Genomic DNA, 27,202 nt, shown 5'->3' with positions numbered 1-27,202 from the left:
AGTCAGTCTGCCACACCTTTAAGTAAGCTGGTGGCTGGTAAAAGCTTTCCTTCCTCTCCAGCACAGCTGGGAAGAACCAGGCTGGATCCATATTTGGGACCACATGTATGTGCCAGAAGGGTTCTGCAAAGTCAGATGGCTTTCCATTGCCACTGGCCAGCAATGGTGGGGGAGTGGGGAATTAAAGCCTCCGGACCACCTCTGGTGATCTCCAGGTGTGCTGACGTGGAGCTCAGGCCCACTGCGCCACTCAAGGACAGAAGGGTTTGGAGAAGGATTTGAGAGGACCTCAGCAGCGTTGCTCCTCAGGGTCCCAGGCAGGCAGGTGCTGGTGGTAGCCCTTGTCCCCCTGTTCCTTCCCCACCTAACCTGCTCTGGCTCCTCAGGGAACGTTTGGCCAGACTCTAATCCCAGCCACGAGGCTGTGGGGACAAGGGGAAGGTTCCCAGCAACTGCTGGTGCTAGTTGTGTGTGTTCTGGAAACATGAGAGGGTGAGGTTGTACCCAGAGGTGTCTGAAATCTGGCACACTGGAGGTGGAGGATGCTACAAAAGCTCTTGTCAAGACCAGTGTGGTATTTCCCTTCATGTCCCTGTGCCTCACGCTCACATCCATCCACTGTCACCTCTGGTGCCTTTTCAGTATCCAGACTGCCCCAGCCTCTTGGTCCGTGGTTCTGGTTGGTGGTGGCAGATGACAGCAGCATATTTACAACCAACCTCACAGGAGCAAAGTGCACTTTGTTGGCAATGACTTGTTGCACCTCATGCTGCTCCAGGCCCATCACCAGGCAAGGGGGGAGGTCATCCTGGGGCTGCGCTGGCTCTCGCCAACCTGCACATCGCTGAGTGCCCGCTGCAGGGAGAGAGCAAAGAGCAAGAGCTGAGGGTCAGGAGAGGGAAACTGGTGTGGACAGGGAGATGTTTCAGTGGGATTGGCCACTACAGACTTAATTCTGCCCCACCTTCCCAGTGGAGAAATCAATCCATGCAAATTCTTTGCAGTGCTCCAACCCAGCCTCTGTTCACCAAGAACATCAGACCATGACAACATCTGCTTTACTCTCCATGGGGCTGATGCTTGGGCCATCAACCCTCACCTCAGCCTCACCTTAATAAAACCTCATCTTAGAATCACAGCATTGTTTGGGTTGGAATAGACCTCTAGTATCCAGTCCAACCATTGACCTAACACCACCATGGCCATGTCCCAAAGTGCCATGGCCACACGTTTCTTCAACACCTCCAGAGGCGGTGACTCCACCACCTCCCTGGGCAGCCTGTTCCAATGCCTGACCACTCTTGCAGCAAAGAAATGTTTTCCTTGTCTCCAACCTCAACCTCCCCTGGTGCAACTTCAGGCCATTTCATCTATCACTTGATACCAGGGATAAGACACCAACGTCCACCTCACTCCAACCTCCTTGCAGGGAGTTGTAAGAGCCAGAGGGTCTTCCCTCAGCCTCCTCTTCTCCAGATTAAACAACCCCAGCTCCCTCAGCTGCTCCTCATCAGCCCTGTTCTCCAGACCCTTCACCAGCTTTGTGGCCCTTCTCTGGACCTGCCCCTGCCCCACAATGTCCCAAATCTGAACCCGGATGAAAGGTGCAGCCTCACAACTGCCACAGCTCACACATAAAACTTTCAGTGACATGCAACAAGAAGGCCCTGGCTGGGTGGCTCTGGGAAGTGCAGCTTACCTCAAACTTGCTCATGAATTCTGCAAAAATGCCAAAGAAAGCTTCAGAGGTTGTCATCTTTGAGTCTTCCCCGAAGAAGGACAACACCTTGCTGAACTCTTCCATGGCTTTGTGCTGTAAGTCATCCAGGGATCGCATGGCAGGCTGGGCACTCTCCAGGAAGGACTGAGGGAAGCGGCTTAAGGAAAAACCAGCTGCAGAGTGGGGCTGGTACAGATCAGAACCACTTCTGATTTCATCTCAGAACCTGCTGCACATGCCAAAGGAGCCTGCTGGCCTCCTCAGCTGTACCCAGCAGCACTTCCCTTGGAGAAATCATAGAATCCCAGAGTGCCAGGTTGGAAGGGACCCCAAGGGTCACCTGATCCAACCTTTCTAGGTGGTGGTGGAGTTGAAATGAGCTGGCCCAGCATCCTGTCAAGCTGAGTCTTCAGACTGCCCAATGTAGGGCAATGCACCACTTCACTTGGGAGATGATTCCAATGTCCAACTGTTCTCATGGGGAAACATTTTCTTCTGGAGTCCAATCAGAACCTCCCCTGCAGTAACTTGTCCCCATCATGTCTTGTCTTTTCCATGAGACCCTTGTAAAACGGGCGTCTCCATCCTCCTGGTAGCCACCCCGAAGATGGAGACTCCCAGTTCACAAGGGAAGGAAGGAGCATGGGAAGCTTTCTGGCACTGGGTTTCTAACATGCAGGACTGGTGGTCACTGCAAAAGCCATTTCCCCTGCTGGCTAAGAGTGAGTGGAAGGTGAAGGTTTCCACCACACTCTCACCAAGTGCTGAGATGGTCCTTTCCTGCCACCAGACACTGCCCTGCTGCTTACCAAGGAGGCACAAAGCCGATGGCAGCCAGTCACCAGTGGTGTGCCCCAGGGATCAGTGCTGGGCCCCATGCTCTTTAACATCTTTATCGATGATCTGGACGAGGGCATCGAGTCCATCATCAGTAAATTTGCTGACAACACCAAGCTGGGGGCAGGAGTTGATCTGCTGGAGGGTAGAGAGGCTCTGCAGAGGGACCTCGACAGGCTGGGCAGTTGGGCAGAGTCCAACGGCATGAGATTTAACACATCCAAGTGCCGGGTTCTGCACATTGGCCACAGCAACCCCATGCAGAGCTACAGGCTGGGGTCAGAGTGGCTGGAGAGCAGTCAGGCTGAGAGGGACCTGGGGGTGCTGGTCGACGGTAGACTGAACATGAGCCTGCAGTGTGCCCAGGCAGCTAAGAGGGCCAATGGCATCCTGGCCTGCATCAGGAACAGTGTGGCCAGCAGGAGCAGGGAGGTCATTCTGCCCCTGTACACTGCACTGGTTAGGCCGCACCTCGAGTACTGTGTCCAGTTCTGGGCCCCTCAGTTTAGGAAGGATGTTGACTTGCTGGAACGAGTCCAGAGAAGAGCAACAAAGTTGGTGAGGGGTTTGGAACATAAGCCCTACGAGGAGAGGCTGAGGGAGCTGGGGTTGCTTAGCCTGGAGAAGAGGAGACTCAGGGGTGACCTTATTACTCTCTACAACTACCTGAAGGGAGGTTGTAGACAGACAGATGTTGGTCTCTTCTCCCAGGCAAGCAGTACCAGAACAAGAGGACACAGTCTCAGGCTGCGCCAGGGGAGGTTCAGGCTGGATGTTAGAAAAAAGTTCTATACAGAAAGAGTGATTGCCCATTGGAATGGGCTGCCTGGGGAGGTGGTGGAGTCGCCATCACTGGAGGTTTTTAGGAGAAGACTTGACAGGGTGCTTGGTGCTGTGGGTTAGTTGCTTGGGCGGTGTTGGATTGGTGATGGGTTGGACGCGATGATCTTGAAGGTCTCTTCCAACCTGGTTTATTCTATGTATTCTATGTATTCTATGTACTGGAGGGCAGTGGCTCATGCTGGGGACTTACCCCATTTACAGAAGGATACAGTCATGACAATTGCAAATCTGTCCTCTGCAGTGGCTGGCATGTTGTGACAGGCCATCTGTATGTCACTGACAGTAGTATGCAGGTCCTTCAGGTCAGCAGTGAGTGTCCTCTGGTTCACTGAACAAAAAGAGAGGAGTCATCAGAGTCAGGAGACAGCTCTGGCCTCTTCTTGCAGCAAAGCATGGGCATGGGCCAGGGTGGGCCAGGCTGTCTGTCTGCATGGCTCTGCCCAGCTTGTCCATGTCATGGAAGGTGTGGTGGTTAACCAGACCTTCCTGCTGGCTCCTGCTGGGTGCTTGGACCAAGAGATGCCAAGAATGTCAGAGGGAGCCTGGAACATGCCAGGTACATGCAGGACTCAGCACCACAAGGGTGGTGATGGATACACAGGTACCTGGCTTGGGAGGGGAACAGAAGTGCACAGGATGGGGGGACAAGGGGTAATATTCAGGCTGCCTTCCATGGAATCTCATCATAGCACCAGTGCTGAGGAGGAGGATGAGCTTTTCAGACTCTTGATGTCTTGGTAGCCAAGCCTGAGCTTCTCTACAGAAGAGGGAGAAGCTGAACTGCAGTATGTTGGGAGATTTGGCTTACAGCAGCTCTGCCACTATGTACAAGAGCAAAGCTGGGCAACCTTGGGTGGCACATGCGCTGAAATTAGGTGTAAAGTGGCAGGAGTTTGGGCAACAGAAGCACGAGGCCAAAGTCCAGCTAGGAAAGCTGCATGTCCAGACCTTCCTCAAGTGGAAATTTACAGCTGCAGACCTGTACTTTCTCCTGTGTTTATCCACCACAGCACAAATTCCCAAGGGAACTTCCCACACAAAACAGGGCAAGGAGGATGCAGCCCATGCTCCATGGGCAGCTAGCCAGCTGTGACAGCACCAACACCACTGGAAGGGTGGCAACCCCAGCTCCTCTGCTACTGGTACAGGCAGTGAAGCCATGCACAACCTACCTGTGAAGCCCTGAGATGGGAGCTGCTGCACCCTCTGCACCTTATGAGACTGCAGGCAGCAGTGATGCTGGCACCCATGCTGGGGATGCTGCTGGTGAGGCCAGGGACGGCAGGAGGTAAGGCTGGGTGCAGCAGACCAGCTCCTGGCACTTTGGTACTTACAAGATAGCTCTGAACTTGGGAATCCCAGCATGATTGGGGTTAGAAGGGACCCCTGGAGATCATCTAGTCCAACCCTCTGCTCAAGCAGGGGCACCCACAGCAGCTTGCCCAGGATCACAATGGCCAGCTGGGTATGGAATCTCTCCAGAGAAAAGAGTCTCCACAACCTCCCTGGGCAGCCTGCTCCAGGGCTTCACCACTCCCACAGTAAAAGTTTCTCCTCAGCTTCAAACAAAACCTCCTGGGTTCCAGTTTGTGCCCGCTGCCTGTTGTTGTGTCACTGGGCACCAGTGAGCAGAGTCTGGCCTGATCTTCTTGTCCCCCACCCTTTATCTCCTGCTGAGCATTGATCACATCCCCTCTCAGGCTGCTCTTCTCCAGGCTCAGCAGCCCCAGGGCCCTCAACCTTTCCTCACAAGAGAGATGCTCCAGTCTCCTAATCATCCTCAGTATCTTCAGTAGCCCCCTGTCCTTTTTGAGCTGGGGAGTCCAGAACTGGAACCACTTCTTCAAGTCAGGATCAGAGCCTTTCCTAAGCACTTCCACATGTGGTGGTGTGGGACTGATGGGACCTCCCCAGTCACTAAGCTCATCCCTTCCTAACTCCATCCTCTCACTCAGGACTGTTCCTCAGTCATTTGGGCAACCTCCTGCCAACATGACTAATTCTGGACCCCACAAAAGCATGTGGGAGGAGACCCCACAAAGCCACCAACAGGAGACATGGAGCTTGCAGCTGCTTTATGTTCCTTTACCTTTGGCAGCGAGCGGCACTGTGGGAAGATCCTTGGCAAAGCCCAGGAGCTCTGGGAAATGTTGGCTGAGTGATTTGGCAAGGATGTGCAGGAAGGTGGATTTCCCATCAACTGTCTTTGTTGTGTTCAGCTAGAGCAAAAGTTAAGAAGTTAGATGTTCAGGAGATTCCTATGCAGAGTGGGGTTCACCAAGCACCCTAAGACCCAGGGCTCCTCAGTCCTGCCTGGCTCCCCCTGCACTCATGTGTGCACTGATTGCCATTTGGATTGATGATTAAATGGGATAATTAATGTTCACACAGCATGCTAGGCCCATGGCAGCTGCTAAGGAATGTCTCCATCCCTTAGGATAGGCACCTCAGGATGTGGTTTAATGGCCATAGTGGTGTTGGGTCAATGGCTGGGTTCAGTGATCTTAGAGGTCTTCTCCAAGCAAAATAATTCTATGATTCTATTACAGGGCTGTCATAGAAACATAGAATGGTAGGAGTTGGAAGGCACCTCTGAAGACCATCCTGTCCCATCGCCCTGCCAAAGCAGGATCGCCTAGAGCAGGCCATACACATCCAGATGGGTCTTGAATGTCTCCAGAGAAGGAGACCCAATGCCTCTCTGGGCAGCCTGCTCCAGGCCTCCAGCACTCTCACAGTAAAGAAGTTTTTCCTCATGTTGAGATGGAACCTCCTGGGTTTCAATTTGTATCCATTGTCCTTTGTCATATCACAGGCAACACTGAAAAGGGCCTAGCCCCTTCTTCTTGGCCCCCACCCTTCAGATATTTGTAAACACCAACAAGATCCCCTCTCAGTCTTCTCTTTCTCAGGTTAAACAGCCCCAGGTCTTTACAGACTTTCCTCACCAGACAGATGTTCCAGACTCTTCATCATCCTTGTAGCCTCTGTTGGACACTCTCTAGTGTCCCTCTTGAACTGGGGAGCCCAGAACAGGACCCATTACCCCAGATGTGTTCTCACCAGGGCAGAGTAGAGGGAGAGAAGAATCTCCCTTGATCTGCTGCATCACTGTTTCACACCCCACAGGAGTCCCACAGTGGTCCACATGGGATAAAAGAACTTAATTTTCTCCCAGCCCACAGCCAGAAGGGTTGGAGCTCAGGTTCCAGCACACTAAAGCACCAGACTATGGTTAGAGCTCCTCTGAACTCAACTCTTCATCTCAATCCCTTCCCTCCCACTGGTCCCTGACCTGGGACATGCTGCACCAGGAGCCTTGTATGAGGACAGGCATGATGGACCAAGCCCTTGGAGCTGCTGGCATTGGTGTCTCCTGCACAGGACCAAGTGTGCTGTGTCTTACCTCGGTGAGGAAGTTGATTTTGAAGCCAGTTGTTTTGCTGGTCTTGGGCTGCCCATTGTTCAGGTAGTTTCCCATTGCTAGCACAAACTGCAAAGAAAAGTCCCAGTGGTGGTCAGTGACCTCCAGCCTTACCCTGTCCCATCTCCCATCTTCTTTTGTACCTGCTTTTGGGTCACTGAGACCTACCAACAATGTGGTAGAAGCAATGGGACAAAACCTTTCTTCTTTCTACAGGGTAGTGGGAAAATGCCCTTGGAAATACTGGAACAGACTGCCCAGGGATGTAGTCGACGCCCCATCCCTGGACATGTTCAAGATCAAACTTGATTGGGCCCTGAGCAACCTGATCTATTTGTAGATGTCCCTGCTCACTGCAGGGGGTTTGGACAAGATGACCTTTGAAGGTCCCTTCCAACCCAATGCATTCTGTGATTTTTGTGCCTTCTGCTGCTTGTAGAACATCCCTACTAAAACCATATCCTGCTCATCCTCCCTGGGGGCTCCCAGGGCACAACTACGGTGCTGGAGCTTCACTCAGCTTCCTGTGAGCTTCCCTCAAGCTGCTGGTCCCTTGCAGGTTCTCCCGTGGACACTGGGGACCCCCGGTGGCTGTTAGCAGAAGGAAAGACTCTTCTGACCTCCAGGATCTTAGCCAGCTTCTTGCTGCTTTTCAGCTCTAGAGAAGCCTTGCAGATGCACTCGTAGCTGGCTTTGATCTCCTCTGTCTTCTCCTGCAGAGTGGTCTTAAAGTGGAGGCTGCGCAGGCGGATCTTGTACTCTGGGACTGACAACATCTGAGAACAAAAGAGGGACACAATCCTACTATCCCCAAGAGCCACAACCCCTCCTAGAAGGTGTTTTTCCTGGTGTATTTCCCTGCACATGAAGACAGTATGGATTTGTGAGTGAGGTGACACCATGGAGCAGCTGCTGGAGCATCACTCAGCCTGAGCAGCACTGTCCAGCAGTCCCTGTGACCAGTGCCACCAGCTCTCCCCATCCCACAGCAATAAGCAGATCAGCATCCCACTGGCTGCTTCCTCTTGCTGTGTATTCTCCTCCCCTCCAGCTTACTTGCAGCAGGACATCCCAGGGACATTGCACATGGACATCTCAAGACAATCAGAGGGCTGGAGCACCTACGCTATGGGGACAGGATGAGGGAGTTGGGGTTGTTCAGGGTCTGCAGGAGACTGGGAATGGACTTTTCTACAAGGCTTGTAGTGACAGGACAAGGGGCAATGGCTTTGAGCTGGAAGAGGGGAGACTTAGACTGGAGATTAGGAAGAAATTCCTGCCAGTGAGGGTGGTGAGACACTGGAACATGTTTCCCAGGGAGGCTGCGGATGCCCTCTCACTGAAGGTGATCCAGGCCAGGTTGGATGAGGCCTTGAGCAACCTGGGCTAGTGGGAGACCTATGGCAGGGAGATTGGAACTGGATGATCTTTAAGGTCTCTTCCAACCCAAACCATTCTGTGAATCTATGAATCTCTTTCCTCTTGGAGTGTGTCCCTGCCCATGGGTACCTGCAGCACAAACTGGTCGGGCTCACTCAGCTTGCTGGGGTTCTCCTTGTAGCTCTGGAAGCGCTGGACCTCCTCCCCATCTGGGGCATAGAGCAGGAGCTGCTTGATGTGGGAAGGCTCCAGGCGATCCGTCTCCATCGTCATCAGGATCTGGCGCAGCTCGGCGTGTGAGAGCTTGAGGTGGGCTATCAGGATGGCTGGGGACAAGGGAGATGTGTCACTTGGGAGGGGATGAGGACAAGACCCTGGGGGATGGCTGTGCTGGGGACAAGCTGCCGGGCAGGATGGGGCCAGGAGGAGAAGATTGGTTTCTCCATGGTGTGAGAGTGACGTGGACTTCCCCATGTGCCCACACTGGCACAGGATCAGCCCTGGGGATAAGAAGGGCCTTCTGTTCCTCAGACCTTGCACAGGCTGTGTGGGGACCTCGAGGAGTCACTCAGGTCCTGCAGACCCCCCAGGCTAATGCATCTTGTACATAACTAATGCATCAAGCTGGGCTGCACTGGAAACCACCCCCAGTGCTTCCTCCTCTCCCACAGCCCCCCCATGGCTAGGAGACCAGGGTCTCACCAAGCCCTCCCATCCTCTTTCCTACCAGAAGAACATCCAGGAGAAGCAGCACTGATCCTTCACCTGTAGGGCCATGCAAACTCTGTCCCTCTCCAGGCCAATGAGTCACATCCCATCTCCATCTCTCCTGTAAAGCTTTCTCCTTCCCCTCTCCTGGGGCTGAGCCCAGCCTGGAGGATCTCTGGGCTGCAGGAACAGCCCAGATCAGCAGAGCTGTGCTGGGGTTGTGCTCATGGGATTGTGCTCATGTAGCCTCCTTGTTTTTACCTTTCCAGTTCTCTACATCCCTGGTCCCACCTCTGGGCCCGTTTGAGGGGTAGGCTCACGCTGCTCTTTACTTACATGTGTTGTAGGCCTTTTTGTGAGACAAAATCTCAACCACGTCTTTCTTTTTAAAGTTTTCAGGCATGAGAGTTGGCTCTGGAAGAGAAACTGAAAGATTTAATCATGGGTAAGGATAGGTTCAGCTGGCTCCAGTGGGGGAAAAAGTGTATATATATATATATCTGTCCTGAAAACAGTGCAACCATGAATGAAAGGAGAAGTGATGCTTTGCACACAGCAATGGGTCCAGGAGTCCTTGAATTCTGCAATTCAAAGATCTCCTCAGTGGAGGACTCACTTGGAGCTGAAAAAGGTAAAACAAGAGGTGAAAACACAGAAAATCCCAGACACCCTCCACCCCACCCCCCCAAAAAGAAAAAGATATCCCCTAAGAAGACTCCAGATTCATCCCATTCCATTGCCAGTCCTAGCTGTATCTGGGACCTCCCAGGAGGTATTCAAGGGCAGGCTGGATGGGACCTTGAGCAACCTGGAATAGTGAGAGGTGTCCCTGACCAGGGCAGGGGGCTGGAATTAGATGATCTGTAAGGTCCCTTCCAACTCAAGTCAGCTCAGCACCCCAGGCCTGGACCCTCTCTCTGGGTTTGCAGCACCCAGACACCCTGTTGGGTGGGAGATCCCAGCTGGTGGGTCTGCAGGAGACACCAACTCAAGAGTGACAGGGGAGGTAGCACTGGCAGGGAGCTATGCACCCCATGCATAGCTTCTCAGGGGAACTAACTTTGTGTATAGAGGAAAATGTTGCTTGTGATATTCTCCATGGATGGAGAAATGTTCTCATGGCTTTTTGAGGGCTGAGTTCTCCAACTAACAGATCTGCAGCCCTGACCTGCAGCCATTATGGCCACAGCAGCACTGTCCACACATGCCAACAGCCCAGCTGACTGTCAGTGCTGGCTCTGGGCAGTGGTGCTGGCACACCAATGTTCCCAGTGGCATGGGGATGGCCAGGCTGGTGCTGTGAGAGCTGGGAAGCAGCACAGCAGGGAGTGAAAGCCTCCAGCTGAGTTTCACTGCCCTGATTGACTGGGATGTGGTGTGAAGACAGCAAATGCCAGCCAAGATTAAGGAAGCCAGTGAGATGTTCTCCACCTTAATGATTTGCTGTGCCACCAGCCACAAATCCCCAGGATGAATGAGTTCTGTGCCACAGGTGATGCTAGGACCAGACATTGCTTTTCTGCCCACCAAGCCCCAGTTCCTCCCAGTGCCCCAGTCTCTGGCCAGCACCAGGACCTTGCTCTAGGGCTCAGGTACTTACTTGTAGGCTTCTGAGTCCCAAAGTGCAGCTCCAGGTCAAGGTATTTGACCATATCACTCAGCTTGTCGTAATCTGAGTCTTCCCCAAGCTGCAGGAGGAGGAAGAGTCACAATCTGGCACAGAGAGCTGCACAATACTGCCCACCTTCACTGGGCCACCTTTCCTCCACCCCACACTAAACTTGGTGTCCCCAGAAGAAACCAGGACAGGTCAGTGGCACTGCCCCGTAACTGGAGACTCTGTCATCATGAACCCTGTGCAGAAACCAGAGCCTGCTGAACCTCTCACCTCTCTGGAGGTAGTTTCTACACAATTGCCTGAGCACATCTGGTGGGACACAGGAGGAAGAAACCTGGAGATTCACCCCATTTCCTCACACCCCACAACTGGTGGGACAGCACCATGGATTCATTTAGCTTCTGACTCAGTTGGAAGCCTGCAGAGCGCTCCTTCTTTCCACCTGCTACTTGGCCCTCTGGTTTCACTGAGGACAAAGTCAGAATTCCAGAAACTTGGAGAATGTTTTGCATGCAAAAAAAAAATCACCAGGAAGAAGCTTCTTGTCAGGAGAGGGAGCTGCAGGACTTCAAGGGCTTTCTACATGGTGGGTGCTTGTGGGAGTAGAAGATTACTCCACAGCTCTTCTCTGGCTGCTCAAGGCATGGAGAATATGGGATGTCTGAACACATTCCTCACCATGAGAGACACAGAAGCTGGAAATTAGACTCCAGCTTCTCCCTACAGGGACCGGAATCCACCTCGAGGTCCCTAACACTTCAGGTCCATAATGCCAAGGGATTATCACATCTTGACTCACTCCTTACCTCTGCTTTCCCCCTCTGGTGTCCTCCCCTGCCTCAGTGCTCTCCCTGTCACTCTGCTTTCAACCATCCTCATGGTTTCCCCCTGACCAAACCTCCTGCAGCTGCAGAATGTGTCTGAAGGCAACTTCTGTCCATGTCAGCCCTCAAAGAGCAGGAGAGGCAGTGCTCCTCATAATGCTGCAGCCAAAACCAGCATCTCAGCTGCTTTCCAGAGCCTCTTCTCACCCCATCAGTTTTGGTCCAAATAATTAAAAGGATGAGAAGAAACTTAAGGCTTTCTGCATCATGGCATCTTCAGAGCTCGTTCCCTTGGCCAAGGTGTTCAATGGATGGCCCAACAAGAGATTAGAACACGATGCTCCAGGGAGAGGAGTGCTCCGGGCAGGGTTGGGGGCAGTGCCCATGGATGCTGCATAGCCTGGGCACAGGGAACCCCTCCCCAAGCCATGCTTTGGCCCCTTGCCCCCCACCCTGCTGCCAGGGCCATACCTGTCCCCAGATGGTTCCTTCTGAGTTCTCCACCTGCTCCCACCTCAGCCTCTTGACGCTCATGTGGTTGGACTCACTCCGGCGGTGCAGCAGTCCCCGGTGCAGGGGTGGGGCACAGGGCACTGGAGGGGGTGGGGGTGGGGGTGGAGGGGGTGGGATGGGGTGCAGGTGGCCCACCAGGGATTTAGGGGCAGGTGATATGCTGGCCTTGGTGGCTTCTGCCTTGCTGGGGACAGTCTGGGGGTCATGGAACTGCAGGGGGGGTGGTGGAGGTGGGGGGCTGAGTGGTGGAGGGGGGATGTGGTCTGAGAGCGTGGAGTAGGTCAGGGAGCTGCCCTCATCACTGCTGCTGATGTACTCGCTGCTGCTGACGTCGTTGGTGACATAGCTGCCCTGGTCATCATGGAAACTCATCTAGGTGAGGGATAGAGGAGAAGGTGAAGGTGATACCTCATCCTCCACCCATCCAGCCCTCGGGGGGTCTTGAATTGTAGAATCATAGATCATAGAGTCACAGAATGGTGGAGGTTGGAAGGCACCTCTGGAGATCATCCAGTCCATCCCCCCATGCCAAGGCAGGGTCAGCTAGAGGTAACACAGGAGCACATCCAGGTGACTCTTGAAAGTGGCCCAAGAAGGAGACCTCTCTGGGCAGTGTTGTCCAGGCTTCCAGCACTCTCATACTAAAGAATTATTTCCTCATATTGAGCTGGAACCTCCTGGGTTCCAGTTTGTGCCTGTTGTCCCTTGTCCTATCACAGGATACCATTGAAAAGAGTCTGTCCCCTTCTTTTTGATACCCACCCCTCTGATATTTGTAAACATTAATAAGATCCCCTCTCAGGGCGCTCTTCCCCAAGCTAAGCAGCCCCATATCTCTCAGCCTTTCCTCACCAGACCAATATTCCAGTCCCTTCATCATCCCCATAGCCTCCATTGGACACTCTCCAGTATATCCCTGTCCCTCTTGAACTTGGCCAGAACTGGACACAACACTCCAGGTGTGCTTTGAGCCCAAGTCATGCAGCTGCCATCTCCCTCCACCACCCACAGAGCTCCAGAACACGTCCCCAGAGGTGCAGGCTGCACAATGGGTGATGGTTCCACAACCACGGCAAAGACAGGGCCTGCACCACCCTCACCTCCTCGTAGTCATTCTCGGGGGTGAGGAAGTCATCCACGATGGTGACTCTATGTCCCAGCTGCTCGCTCAGGGCATCCAGGAAGCGGTCGGTGTCGCGGCTGCGGGGTGGCCTGGAGAAGGTGAAGAGCTTCTTCCTCCTGGTCAGAGGGCTGAGGGAGTAGTGACGGTGCTTGGGGGACGGGGCCGGGCTGCTGTCCAGGCTGACGTAGGGGTTGGACTCGGTGCTGCAGGGGGAGGCCACGCTGCTGTGCAGCCGGTAGTAGCACTGCTGGGAGCCCAGCGCCTCGTTCGGCCACGACAGCCCCATCCCTGCCTTGCGAGCACCTGGGGGGACAGAGCACGGCTTCTGAGGCTGTCCTGTGTTGGCTGCTCCCCACAGCCCCAAGCCATGGGGTGTGGTGAGCCCCAGCACAGCACTGGATCGCAGGATCACAGAATAGCCTGCTTGGAAAAGACCTTGTGATCATCGAGTCCAACCGAAAACTAACATCAAGGCCAGGCTGGACAAGACCTTCAGCAGCTTGGTCTAGTGGGAGGTGTCCCTGCCCATGGTGGGGGGGTTGGAACTAGTTGATCTTTAAGGTCCCTCCCAACCCAAACCATTCTATGATTCTAAGCTCTCCCTGAATACAGCTGTTAGACCACGTCCCCAAGCTCCCCGTCCAAACGTCTTTTAAAATCCACCAGGATTCACAGCCTGGTTCAGTGACCCTTTTGGTGAAGAAATTTTTCCTAATATCCAAGCTAAACCTCCCCTGGTACAATTTGAGGCCATTTCCTCTTGTGCTATCATCCAACAGCAGGGAGAAGAGACCAACCCCCCTCCTCACTCCAACCTCCTTTCAGGGAATTGTAGAGAGCCAGAAGATCAATCTCAGCCTCCTTTTCTCCAGGCTGAACAACCCCAGGTTCCTCAGCTGATCCTCACCAGACTTGTTCTCCCGACCCTTCACCAGCTTTGTTACCCTCTCTCATGCCATGGGAGGTACCTGCAGCATGTGCCAGCTCTGGGGCAGGAGGTGATGCTCTGTGCAGGGCAGTGTTTCCCATCTTGCCAGCGAAGCTGCCAATCAGGCGGTTCTCCAGCTCAGCGTAGACAGCTGACATCTGAAAAGAAGAGAGAAGAGCTGCTGCCCATGTCCAAATGGAGGCAGGACTTGGGGAGCCACCAGAGACCTGACATGTCCTGGGGACAGGAAAGCCACCACAGACCCACCAGCTTCCAATCTCTTGTTCTTTAAAGGAGGCCTCCACCCCAAGTTAATTCTGCCTCTTCTGAAGCTCCCCAAGCTCTTCTCACTCAGAGGAAGACAGTGACAGTCACCAGCCTTACTCAAGGTGACTGATTGCCCAGGGAACTGAGCTCTGAGACAAGCATCTGAGGATGTTGTCGCCCCAGGAGGTATTCAGGTGCAGACACATCCTTCCCCTGATCCCTTTTTCCTCATTTCTTGCATTAAAATGAAAGGACTCAAGTTGTTGAGCCTCCCTGTGAACACAACAGTCCCACACACCAGCAAAACTGTTCCCAAAGGTGTTCCCAGCCCCATGAGATCTCACCATTTTGGGGTTGGGTGTCTCTGGGAGGGATGTGCCATCACCAGCCTGTCTCTCTCCAGGGATCAGGCGAACAGGGACCTCCACGGTGTCACTCTGACCTGCCAGAGAAGGAAGAGACACACCAGTCAGGAGCCTCTCCTTCTGCCTCTGCTCCCCAGGGATTCTGATGGTCCTGACCCATCTTGGTCCCCCCATCTCCTATGGGGACCAGAGCTGTGATCCTTACCCAGGCACACAGCAAAGCACCAGGAGGTCCCAGGTCTAGGGATCCTGATAGTCCCATGCATGGAGCTGCCTGGGAAACAGGGAATGTCCCCCTGTACTAGGCACTGGTGAGGCTATATCTTGAATACTGGCTTCATTTTTGCACCCCTCAGCCCAAGAACAGCCCCAGCCACCTACCTGCTGCCCCCCCTTCCTCAGGGTGGGGGGTTCGGAGGCTGCCCCGGCACAGGGATGTTCCTCGAACAGAGCTGCGGTAGCGCTCCTCAGCTTCTGGCTCAGCTGCAACAGAAGACACTGTGAGGCATGGCCAGAGTGTGCTGGACCCCACAGCTCCTGTGTTCCTCTTCATGGGGCTCCCCAGGGCTGTGGGACTTGCAGCTGCTCTTTGAGCCCTGCACTTGGCCATTACCCCATGCTAATCCTATGAGGGTGGCCTCAAGCTGGCTCCAGGAGCAGGGTGGGTTATAAACGTTCCCACCAGCACACAGTGAGGGGATGGGTGCTCAAAGATGGGACATGCAACTGCCTTTTCCAGCAGGATTGACATCCACCAGCTTATGGTGCATGTGAAACTCCAACTCTGAGCTAGGCTGGTCCAGCAGGACCCAGCTAACCCCTTCCTGCCTTCAAGGGACAAGATGGGAGTGGGGACCAGTGCTGAATTGCTACCTGGAAGAACCACGTTATCTGATGGAATGGTCCAGGAGCAGTTCAGAGCAACCTCAGGCTTACAGCAGGATGAAGATGCCAGAGCATCAGTCTTCATGGGGTCCAACAGACCAGTGCTTGAACAGCCCGAGGCACACAGACATCAGAGATCACTGCTGAGCTTGGAAGAAGCCCAGGTGAGGGACTAGCCCAAATTCAGGGATCTCTGGCCATTGCCCTTCTACACATGGACACACACATCATGCACCAGAACAACCAGAACTTCACTTGGTCAGAGATTGCTCCTTTCACCTGAGAAGTTAAAAGGAGTCAGGGACCAGCCTGTGACCTGGGACAACAGCCTGAACAACCTGGTCCTGGGAGAGTCACTCCCATGTTTTCCTTCTCTGCCAGGGACTGGAGACATCTGCTTTGTATTCCTGAAATCCAGCTGAAAGCTGCAATATCTTCATCCCTCTGAGGTCTTCTAGAGTTTACAAACCAGTTTTGGAGGCTAAGTTCTTCAGAAGATACAACTCATTAGGTAGGTTGGGGCATGACTCTGCACACACAAACCAACCCAGAAGGGTTCCATGCACAGCAGGGAGGATTTGCTCCAGGATTTGGAGCTGTTTCTCCCTGTGAGAAAAGCCGTGCTGAAGTGACTGATCCTCCAAAAGCCTCTCTGCAACCAACATCTCAACACTGAGTCTAAAATCATGGAATCCCAGACTGGTTTGGGTGGGAAGGGACCTTTGAAGCCCATCCAGTCCAACCACCCTGCAGTCAGCAGGGACATCTGCAACTGGAGCAGGCTGCTCAGAGCCCACACAATGTGACCTGGAATAGTTCCCACCTCTGGGCAACCTGGGCCACCATCCTCACAGTAAAGAACTTCTTCCTTACATCAACACAATGTAAACAGCTTAGAACAGGAGAATCTGGAAGCAACAAAGAAACCCAACTTACAGATGAAGACACTCCATTCCAGTTGCCCTTCACTCTTCTGCTGGCTAACTGCAAAGCCCAAAATCCTCACCAAACCGTGGCTGGGCTTTGTGTTGCCACAGCCACAGGTGATGGGGAGAAGAGAAGAGTACCAGGGAGGAGAAGGATCACTAACAGCCTTCCAAGTCTTTTTGGAGGAGCATCACTCCAAGGCAGACACAATGCTGCTGGAGGAGCTACACTCCCCACCTCATCTAACCACGGATACCTGTGCACATCTGACTGCTGGAGACATCCTGAGGGACACCACTGGAAACATCCTGAGGGACATTTATTTTGCCCCTCTATTCTGAACATTGCCCTTAAACCAGGAATTTTGTTTCAGGACTTCCTAACCTACTAACAACTCAAGCAGCTTCCAGAAGCCTTTGCTCCCAGAGACAACCTCTCAGGTGGCATCTCTCCTCTCTGTGCAGAGATTCCTTCCAAAACACAGCCCTGTGGTGCAGAGATGGTAACCTCCCTCCTGACATTTACAGATCAACCTTGTCAGCACCAGGAACTGGAAACTCCTCCATGCTGCTCTACATCCTGTGCTGGCACCGTGTGGGCAGGAGCCAGGCAGACCTGGCTGCATTATCTCCATCCCAGCCTGCTCCCAGGGTCCTGATGGGACATGGTGTATCCGTGCTGGAGCACAGGGGCTTTCCTCTCACCTGCCAAAGACTTGTAACCAAGAAACCTGGCAATCTTTTGCTGGCAGTGCTCCTGCTCTTCATAGGTCAGCAGCTGGTAGATAAACTGCCAAATGACTTGCTTGGCTGGTGTGTCCAGCACTGGGTACACGTCCACGATCAGAGTGTCAATGTTCCTGCAGGACAGGAGAGAGGGCTGAGCAGTCAGCACGTCCCTCAGGCACAGCCCCACCACACCATGTCCCTCAGTCTGGGCCTTGGTGCTGGCTTTGCCTCTGGGATTTGGGTACAAAGAGATCATCTCCACGTGGAGATGCTGGGCTGCCAGTGAGGGATGGAGTCCTTGGGGAAGTGGAGCTGGGCAGCTGGTGCTAGTGGAGAGAGCAACCTCCTGGTTCCTGAGTCAGCCAGGGCATGTGGGGAGTAAGAGGAGTAGGGGAGCACCAGGAAGCAAAAAGAAAGTCTGCAAAGAGACGAATTTTGGCCACCAGCAGGTAAGGAAGCTCAGGGAGAGGGTGGCTGATCTGAAGGCTTGGCCTTGGCTCAGTGGTATGTAGAAGAAAGGGCTGTTGAGGATTGCAGGACTGAGCACTCAACTCAGTGAGGAGGATAAAGCAGTGTGGGGGAAGAAGGGTGTCCTGGGTGTCATGAAACTACCTAACTGGCCATGGGACAGGAAAGCAAGTTTATCTACCATGCTTTGAGACCAAGGTCAGGATGCTTTTCTGCTGAGAAACTGGGGCAGAGATGATACAACACTCACTGCAACTGCTGTGGAGGTAACAGTAAAGACATCTTATGAAGATGCCTAAAGGTGATGGACCATTGCTGCCTCCTGAGGGGTAGAGATGGAATATGAGAGGGGGAGCTGAAAAATAAGGAGGTTCAGAAGCTGAAAGGACTTCATTAATGATGTGTCTTGGGGTTGTTCTCAGAGATGAGAAGCAGTTAGAGCTATCCAGAGCATGACAGAAGCCAGTTGCTAGGTTTCTCCTAGTTTTGGCCTGATTTGCCCTTTCTGTGGAGCTGGACACAGCTCTTGGCTGTCAGAAGCCTATTCAGGAAAGGTAAAATGTTGTAGAGAAGAAACCAAAAGGGTTGTTAAGCCCTGGAAGAGGCTGCCCGGGGCCCATGGAGTGCCCATCCCTGGAGGGGTTTCAAAACTGTGAAGATGTGGTGCTGAGGGACATGGTTTGGTGGTGACCTTGATTAATGGTTGGACTTGATGATATTAAAGGTCTCTTCCAACCAAGACAATTCAATCATTATACTATACTAAGATCAGGTCTGCATTTCCTGGGTGCAGATGCAAGGGACCAGTTCTGTTCCCCCAGCTGCCATCCCTCAGGCTGAAAATGTCCAACTGGGGAAGCCCTAGGAGCAATGCAGGCTCAGAAGAGGACAGAGCAACAATTTCAGTGATTTCTGCCTTACCAGGGCTGTGTTAGTGATGGCTACACCTCAAGAGGCTTCACTCAGCTGGTGCTGGGGAAGTTTACACAGCCATGCCTCCCCCAGCACCCATGGGTCCAGCAGCACCCAGCCTCTCCAAGGGCAGGGGGATGGATGCTGTGGGGTGGTGCAGCCATTGGCCTGAGCCATGGTGCACAGAGGTAGTTTCATGGCTTTGTACTTGGTAGTTTCTGTTCTCTCTTGCCATCAGTAACCTCAACACTGAGGGCTTTCCTGCAGGTCCTTCTCAAACCAAGGGTTTGAATCCTCTGGCCCTTTGGTCTTTACACCAGTAAGAGACTGCCTGGCCCTGCTTGGTGCATCCACAGCCCATGTAGGGCCTGGGATCCTGAGGAGCAGTGGGTCAACCTGGTTTGGTTGTTTCAGCAGTGGAAAGAGGCAACAAGGATCTCCCAACAGCCAGAGGAATGGCACATTCACCATGGTGTGGAAAAGTTAAAGATCAAAGTCACTACTGAAAGTCTGGAGCCTGCCAAGGGGTCAGTGTTGACCCTTGCAGCAGGGTAGGGCAGATGCTCTCCATTGCAGGATGAGGGTTCTGCCTGTCCCATGCTGCCACCAAGGGGCTGCTGCAGCCAGAATGTTGAGAAGAGTGAGGAGACCAAGATGAAAATGTGGTGAAATTCACTGGAGGAGGTGGAACAGGATCTGTGGCTGTTGGGGACAGCCAGGCATCAAGAGAGCCCACACCAAGGTCATGTTATGAGGGTTTAAAGGGTGAGCAAATTAACTTCAAAAGCCAAATGGTCTGCCCTGTCCTTGGGCAGGATACCTGGCAGGAGATACAGAGCTAGGGAAACCAACAGCCTCACAGGTCCACCTTGGAGACTAACTCTGGCATGGGCATTGCTACCAGGCCAGCACCAGCACGAGAGGAATGGAGCTGCCAACAAGTTACCGATGTTGGAAGAAGCCTTCCAGTGCTTTGCAGATGGTGTAACGCTCTGGGGGAGTCAGCAGGTGCTCCAGCTGCTGGGTGAAGGTCCTTCCTTGGATCTTGATGCTAGAGGGGAGGATCTCTGCAACCCACTGCAGGGAGGTGAGGGCGGAGGAGCTGCTCGGGGAGTCAGCAGAGTCAGAGTCTGCAAGGTGCAGGCAGAAAGAAAAAGAGGATTCAACAGCAAAGGGTCTGAACCACGGGTTAAAAGGCTGTCCCCAAACCAGGGATAGGTCCTGGGGACAGCTGGGACAGCTGCACCCACATGATGAGGTGCTCCATAGAAATGCAGATCCTGATGTGCTGCTGCAGACATTGTTATCCCAGCAAAACCAGTCACTGGAAGGAGCATGGTGGCAAGGTGAAATGGCTCATCTGGAGCGGTGACCACCCCTGCCTTCACTCAGGACCAGCTGTTCTGGGGCTTCTGGCTCTTCCAGTAGGTCCATGGACCTGCTGGAGATGAGCAGGGGTGTTTTGGTTGGGATGCTCTCTTGGCTCTGTCTCTTCTGTAATGCTGCTGCCACATTTTATGGGATCACATGTGAATGATATTCCTGTTCTGGCTCTCTAAAGCCTCTGCTCAAGTTTCAGAGCACTTCATGATAATCATCAGCTTCAAAAGCAACACCAGCCAGGGGTCACCTGTGAGTGACCTGAGACACAGAAGGTCACTAGCTTTGTCATACTCATCTGCACTGGTCCCTGTGCCACCTCTGCAGTGAGCACAGGATAACACACACTGCTGGAAGAAGGAATCCATCCAAGGCTGCAGGATGCTCTTGTCCATGTAGGAATATGGCCATGGCAGTGGGAGCAAAATTCCATCTTTTCTTGGGTTGGGGGGGAGGCTGGCAGTGGAACAGCTCAAGTGCCACTGGCTCTGTACTGGGGGGCACTGAGGTGCTCAGTTTTGTTCCCAGTGCCCATGCAAACAAGTTGGTACCACAGAGCTCCTAAAGTGAAGCTCTGGAGAATCCATTGCTGCTCTGGAGGAAAGAGCCAGTCCCCAGTTCTTGGCCCAGAGCAGCAGGACCACAATAACACATCAACCCTGCTGCCCTTGCACACCCGAGGAACCACAGCAGTTGTGGTCCTACCCCATGGCTGCTATCACTTTGACAGCCACCAGCACTGTCCCAGACACCCTCTTCTCCCTCTGGCTCCCTCACCAGCAGCAAACTAAATTATTCATAGCAGCAGTTGTTGTGAAGAGCACACAGCCCACACACAGCGGTGGGATTCACACAGCCACCATGAAGGCACAGGGTTGGATTACCTTGGTCAAGTACATGGCACAGACTGCACATAAAGGACATTGGCAAGGGCTGTCAAGGACAATCATACAGTAGGATGAACCCTTCTGGAGAGCAGCCAAGCTTCAGATTAAGCCTGATCCCAGAAGGCAGGCAGCAGCGTGCCCACGCGGGAGGAGCATCCCTCTGGGCAGCGTTAAACCTGCTGAGCCCATGGAATGTGGCCATTCCCTCCTGCATGGCCAACTGGGGAGCCAGCCTGGAGCTTCTCCTGCTCCACACCCTCTCTTCCCCATGCTCTTACCATTGGAGAAATTGACAATCCCCTCTTCCACCACCAAGGTGGGCATGGCCCCACTGCCCTGCAGCATCGACACCACCTTGTCATGGGAGCAGTTCCTGTGGGGCACAGGAGAGCCCAGGTCAGAGCTGCAGTGACAGGGAGATTGCAGCTCCCTCTGTTTAGCTTAGCAAAAGCCTTCTCTTGCTGCTCAGAGACAGGTCATGTTGGACCCTGTGGGGATGCCCTGGACTCACAGTCTTTGCTTGGTTTTGTCTGGGCTGCACAAAAAAGAACAACTCCAAGTGGGTACTGTGTCCAGTTCTGGGCACCCCAGCACAAGAATGACAAAGAACTACTGGAGAGAGTCCAATACAGAGCCACTGAGATGGTGAGGGGACTGGGACATCTCATCTGAGGAGAGGCTGAAAGAGCTGGGGCTGTTTAGCATGGAGAATGCCTACAAATAGCTAAGGGGTGGGTGTCAGGAAGATGGGACCAGATTCTTCTCAGGGATTCCCAGTGACAGGACAAGGGGTAATGAGCAGAAACTTGAACACAGGAAGTCCCACCTAAAGATGAGGAGGAACTTCTTTACTTTGTGGGTGGCAGAGCACTAGAATAGGCTGCCCAGGGAGGTGGTGGAGTCTCCTTCTCTGGAGACTTTCAAGGCCCTCCTGGATGTGTTCCTGTGTGGTCTGCTTTAGGTGATCCTGCTCTGGCACAGGGGTTGGACTCAGACTTCAAAGGACCCTTCCAACCCCTGCCATTCTCTGATTCTATGAGGCAGCACCCAGGTCACCCCCATGAATGGGCTCCCCAGTATACCCACAGCAAGGGACGTCCACCTTCAGGGCATCCCTGGGAGGCACTTCTGGCAATGCCAGTGCTGCTTTGTGTTTTGCTCAGCCACAGAAGATGAACCTTCAGTTTAAATTGAGATGTGGTTGAGGCCTGATCCCTGGAGACATTCAAGGTCAAACTTGATGGGGCCCTGAGCAACCTGATCTAATTGGAGATATCCCTGCTGACTGCAAGGGGTTGGACAAGATGACCTTTGAGGGTCCCTTCCAACCCAACGCAATCTGTGACTGTGTGAAATGATTCAGTTCTGCAGGTCTCTCCTTGCCTGTCCTAATTCTGCATGGGAAAAAAAAAAACCCACAAAGTGGGTGTAAAATGCATTTTTACAGGCAACAATAAAAAAAAGTCCTTGGAGAAGGGTATGGGGCAGGGCTCACCAAAATGCAGGCTCAGAGGACAATCTTCGACTCTGACTCCTCTATTTTCTGGCAATGCTGCATCAGCCAGCAGTTTGCTGGATCAGCTGAAATGTGAGCCCCTGAGCATTGACAGGAGCAGCATCAGATGTTTAACCTTTAAATATTCATCACTCTCCCCCATCCTGCATCCTCTCTCTTCTAGCTCTTTGCTCTTGCTTTTTGTGCAGGGAGGCCAACTCCATGACATTCAGGCTGCAGCCACTGCCTGGTGAGATGCAGACTCAGCTCTGCTTAGATGGCTTTTGTGGTGCACAAATAGCAGAGAGAATTAACTTCTGGGTGGGGATGATAGAATCATAGAATGGCTTGAGCTGGAAGGGACCTCAAATATCATCCAGCTCCAACCCCCTTGTCATGGGCAGGGACCCCTTCCACTAGACCAGGTTGCTCAAGGCCTCATCCAGCCTGACACTGAGCACTTCCAGGGTTGGAGCCTCCACAGCTTCTCTGGGCAACTTGTTCTCACCACCCTCACTGGAAAGAATTTCTTCCTATCTCCACTCTAAGTCTCCCCTCTTCCAGCTCAAAGCCTCATCCTGTCACTACAAGCCATTGCCAAAAGTCCTTCCCCATCTCTCCTGTAGGTACTTCAGGTACTGAAAGGCTGCACTAAGGTCTCCACAGAGTCTTCTGTAGGCTGAATAGCCCCAGCTCTCTCAGCCTGTCCCCACAGAGGAGGTGCTCTAGCCCTCTGATCATCTACAACACTACTGTCAGAGCCAGGTTTTGTAAAAGAATAGTCAAGTTGAGGGCTGCATGGGGTAAACCCCCTTGTGCACCCCAGCAGACAGCTCTCGAGCATGAGCAGCTCTTGTTTCTGTTGCACAAGTGAATGAGTGAACATGGATGTGCTTAGCCATCACCACCCCTTGGGACCCCTTTTGAAGAGGCTCTTACCTCATGTCCAGACCATTGAGGAAAAGAATCCTGTCTCCAGCTTTGAGAGCAGCCTTCTCAGCTGGGCTCCCTAAAGACACAGGCAACAAGAAGGGCTTTAGCTGGTGGCTCCATGTAAGACAGGGATTGTGTCCCGGATCCCCAGCTGCTCCATGACCAGGGATGCTCCCAGGGCAGGGCATCCACTGGAGCTGGATTATCTGGGTGAGCTGGAGCCATTCACCAGGCAGAGTGATGCCAGTGCCCAGCTTGCACTGCAAAGACTGGTGAGATCTCAGGTTCTTCACTGGGCACTTACATTGTCCAGCCTTCAAAACAGGGAGTGTGTAAAGCCAAAGTAAATTGTACTAAACCCAGGAGACTGTCAGCTCAAGAAACTTCATCACTGCGCCTCCTGACTGTCCCTTCTGCTGCTTTCCAGCAAGCAGCAAGGACTTAAAATTCAGAGCTCCAATCAGAGCTGACTTTGAATCTTGTGGCTGGAGGTTTTCTCACCTGGCAGAACAGATTCAATCCACACCGGGGCATGGCCACGCAGCGTGAAGCCAAAGCTTCTGTTGCCTTTGTAAACTCGCACGGTTCTGCAGGTGAAACAAAGCAAATGTGAAATCAGAGCCCAGCTTTTGGGTCTTGTTCCCTTTCTCACTCCTTCAGGAGTGCCCAAACCTTGTGTCCCCTCAAGGCCCCCTTTGATATCAAAGTAGCTTTCAAATGGGAGTCCCCAGAGTGTGTCCTGCCCACAGGGAGAGGGATTGGGAGGACCCCATGAGCACAGCCTCTTGCTCTGCATTGATGACTGAATCAATTAATCCATCATCCAGTCACAGAATCATAGAATTGGTTTGGTTGGAAAAGATCTCTAAGATCAAGTCCAACCATCAACCTAACACCACCATGGCCATGAAACCACGTCCTCAAGTACATTGTCCACACGTTTCTTGAACCCCTCCAGGGACAGTGACTCCATCACCTCCCTGGGCAGCCTGCTCCAATGCCTGACTGTCCCTCAAATCCAAGGTGGTTTATAGTGGAACATGGGATGTCCCTTACATGTTACACAGAATGAGAGACAAGATGTTTCAGGGGGCAAAGTTCTCCTAGGATGAAGAAAAATCAAATTCCACTAGGAAAATTTGGAAGGAGCAGTAGGAAATGTCCCTGCTGGGAGGCTGATTGGAGCTGGGAATTGTTCCCTGCAGGGAGCTGGGGGAAGGCAACATCGTTAAGACCATTTTACAACTAGCAAACCTGTTGTAGGAACCAATCCGATGCTGGCAGGGAGGGAGATTGTGATGGAGTTTGGGTAAGTCACACCAAAAGCCCTGCTGGCAGGAAGGTGGGAGGGCTGCAGCCCAGCACCCTGGAGATGCCAGCTGGGGCCTCGGGATATGCCTGCAGCAGAGCAGTCCCTCCCAGGAGGATTCCCTGGACGCGCTGGCAGAACAAGTTCTGCTTTCTCATTTGGAGTACAGGGCTGGGACTGGAGCAGGTGCTAGAGTGGCAGGGCTCCTTGGGGCTGCTGAGGGCTGGCCAGATGGCAGCAGGAAGTGGGTTAATCCCTCTGCAGCAGGGATTGTCCTTCCTTCCGTCCTCCTGCAGCCACAGCCCTGCACCCAGACACCCACTGGGCAGGGCAGGAGGGTACAGCCAGCTCGGTGTATGGGTGCCCTGCATCCCTCTGGCATGGCTGAGTACCCTGCAGCATGGGCTCACGGAATGGTTTTGGTTGGAAGAGACCTTAAAGAGCTCAGAGTCCAACCCTTAACCCAGCACTGCCATGTCACCACTAAACCATGGTCCTCAGCACCACGTCTCTATGGTTTGAAACCTCTCCAGGCATCTCTCCACTGCCCTGGGCTGACTGGGACCAGCTTTGAAAACCCTCAAGGGGAAGAAATTGTTTCTCATATCCAAACAAAACTTCCCCTTGGGCAACTTGAGGCTGTTCCCTCTTGTCCTATCATTTGTTCCTTTTGAGAAGAGACCAACCCCCACCTGGCACCAACCTCCTTTCAGTGAGTTATAGAGAGCAATAAGGTCTCCCCTCAGACTCCTCCTCTCCAGGCTGAACAAGCCCAGTTCCCTCAGCTGCTCCTCACCAGCCCTGTTCTCCAGACCCTTCACCAGCTTCATTGCCCTTCTCTGGGCCTGCTCCATCCCCTCAATGTCCTTCTTGGAGTGAGGGACCCAAAACTGAACTCAGAACTCAAGGCATGGCCTCATCAGTGCCCAGTACAGGGGGATGATTCCTGCCATGGTTCTGCTGGCCACACTGCTGCTGATGCAAGTCAGGCATGGCCAGGCACCTTGCAGCCCAACCAGCACAGGGGCTGACATCCCCTCACAGCCTGAGTCCCATCTCAGTTCCTCACACTTGTTCCTGCAACAGCAAGGGGGTTCTCCTACTTTTTTTGAAGATCCACCATGGCTTTCAGAGTGTGTTTCAGCAAACCAATGCTGATAGCATTCAAGCTGAGACAAAGGGCACAAACATGCCCAACCTTCAAGAAGGAGAGGTCATAGCATCACAGAATCATTTTGGTTGGTAGAGTCCTTTAACATCACGGAATCCACCCATTAACCCAGCACTGCCAGATCACCACCAAACTGTGGCCCTCAGCACTGCATCTTCATGGCTTTGAAACACCTCCAGGGATGGGCACTCATCATCCTCAGCCCAGGAAGGATTTCACCCACTGCACACACTGAAGACATCCCCTTTCCTCCTCCCTTCCTCATGCCACCACCCACGATCAGCCCACGCTGCCACCGTGAACTGAAGGGCTTCCAGGAGAGGTGTTACCTGCGGGCAGCCCCCGTGGCCACATTGCTGGTGATGAGCGAGGTGGTTTTCCTCAGGCTCTTGCTGACCTCCTCGTGGCTGCGGGGCACGGAGCTGGCGCGGGTGGAGACCAGCAGCCGCTCCTGGTGGTCCTCGCTCCGGCTCCGCCGCAGCCGGTTGCTGTGGTGCTCGCTCTTGGAGCGGCAGAGCTTGCTGATCAGGCTCTGCGACACCACCTCGTCGAACCGCTGCCGGTGCTTCTTGGGGATGAAGATCCTGCAAAAATCCCACAAGCCCAGCGTGGGACCTCGGGAGATCATCCAGCCCAACCCCCCTGCTAAAGCAGGGGCATCCACAGCGGCTTGCCCCGGATCACAATGGCCAGCTGGGGATGGAATCTCTCCAGAGAAGAAGACAAAGGAGGGGAGTGAGGAGTGTGGCTGGGGTGGCTATGGGACAGAGCTTTGAGTCCAGCCACACCTGGAAAGGAAAGGTCAGAGCAGCCCCAGCTGGTCCCAGTACACCCATGACAAGGTTCAGCTCACAACAGCCTCCTCCTATGCTGACAACCAGGGAGATGACCAGGTACAGGGGACCTGATTTAGTACCATTGCCCCCACAGTGCCCATCCCATTGCCACCCTGTTCTTCACTGTGTGATAATCATGACTGATTGTGCAAGTGCCTCCAGTGCTGCTGGTGCCAAGACACCCCCTCCAGACCTGCTTCTTCCCCAGCACATTCTTGGACTCCCAAAATATTGTTCCCTATTTTCTGCCCCAGCTCTGGACTGGGAGCCCTGAGCTCTGCTCTCCTGGGTTCCAGCCTCAGCTTCTACCACTCCCCCAGCTCCCACCACAGCCAGGCAGGAGCCTCGCACCCTTTGGGAGATGTTGGCACTGCAGGGACAAGGACAGGCACAGCGACACTGCAGACAAGGAGACACCACTGGGAGCTCTCTCTGTTTCAGGTCACCTCACTCTGCCAGCAGCCAAGAGACCTCTGTGCCGTCTGTAAGGATCCCACTGGGACCCTTGGGGGATGTGTATTGAGCACAAAGTGGGATCCCAGGGGCTGCATCTGCACCACTCTTGCCCTAGCTCAAGGTTCACCCCTGTAACATGAGGAAATGCTTTTCCTTTTCTTCTTTTTCCCTTTTTCTCTTTTTTTCCCTTTTCCCCTTTTTAAATATTTCCCTTTTTCCTCTTTTCCTTTTCACTTTCCCCCTTTTTCCTCTTTCCTTTTGTCCT

At 53.4% G+C, this 27,202-nt stretch overlaps 1 protein-coding gene across 1 annotated transcript in view; it reads right to left on the bottom strand.

Annotated features, from left to right (window-relative positions):
• Window positions 1–527: 527 nt before the first annotated feature.
• The window catches only part of GRID2IP (Grid2 interacting protein), a 42,455-nt gene continuing 15,780 nt past the window's right edge, over window positions 528–27,202 (bottom strand). Inside the window, exons 3-22 of the mRNA XM_054180467.1 lie at window positions 25,975–26,229; window positions 23,667–23,752; window positions 23,172–23,241; window positions 21,016–21,110; window positions 19,417–19,600; window positions 17,067–17,221; window positions 14,932–15,033; window positions 14,530–14,627; window positions 13,959–14,076; window positions 12,968–13,293; window positions 11,826–12,239; window positions 10,513–10,600; window positions 9,249–9,326; window positions 8,334–8,530; window positions 7,445–7,600; window positions 6,807–6,893; window positions 5,490–5,619; window positions 3,610–3,728; window positions 1,700–1,864; window positions 528–855 (exon numbers count right to left, since the gene is read on the bottom strand). Of these exons, the coding sequence (XP_054036442.1) occupies window positions 784–855; window positions 1,700–1,864; window positions 3,610–3,728; window positions 5,490–5,619; window positions 6,807–6,893; window positions 7,445–7,600; window positions 8,334–8,530; window positions 9,249–9,326; window positions 10,513–10,600; window positions 11,826–12,239; window positions 12,968–13,293; window positions 13,959–14,076; window positions 14,530–14,627; window positions 14,932–15,033; window positions 17,067–17,221; window positions 19,417–19,600; window positions 21,016–21,110; window positions 23,172–23,241; window positions 23,667–23,752; window positions 25,975–26,229 (2,995 nt within the window). The 3' untranslated portion in view covers window positions 528–783. The remainder of the gene's footprint in view (window positions 856–1,699; window positions 1,865–3,609; window positions 3,729–5,489; window positions 5,620–6,806; window positions 6,894–7,444; window positions 7,601–8,333; window positions 8,531–9,248; window positions 9,327–10,512; window positions 10,601–11,825; window positions 12,240–12,967; window positions 13,294–13,958; window positions 14,077–14,529; window positions 14,628–14,931; window positions 15,034–17,066; window positions 17,222–19,416; window positions 19,601–21,015; window positions 21,111–23,171; window positions 23,242–23,666; window positions 23,753–25,974; window positions 26,230–27,202) is intronic.

This window comes from Dryobates pubescens, chromosome 4 (genome assembly GCF_014839835.1).
Source record: "Dryobates pubescens isolate bDryPub1 chromosome 4, bDryPub1.pri, whole genome shotgun sequence".
Lineage (NCBI taxonomy): Eukaryota > Metazoa > Chordata > Aves > Piciformes > Picidae > Dryobates > Dryobates pubescens.
The sequence above is the reverse complement of the archived record's forward strand: the minus strand, read 5'-3'. Positions and strand labels throughout refer to the sequence as shown.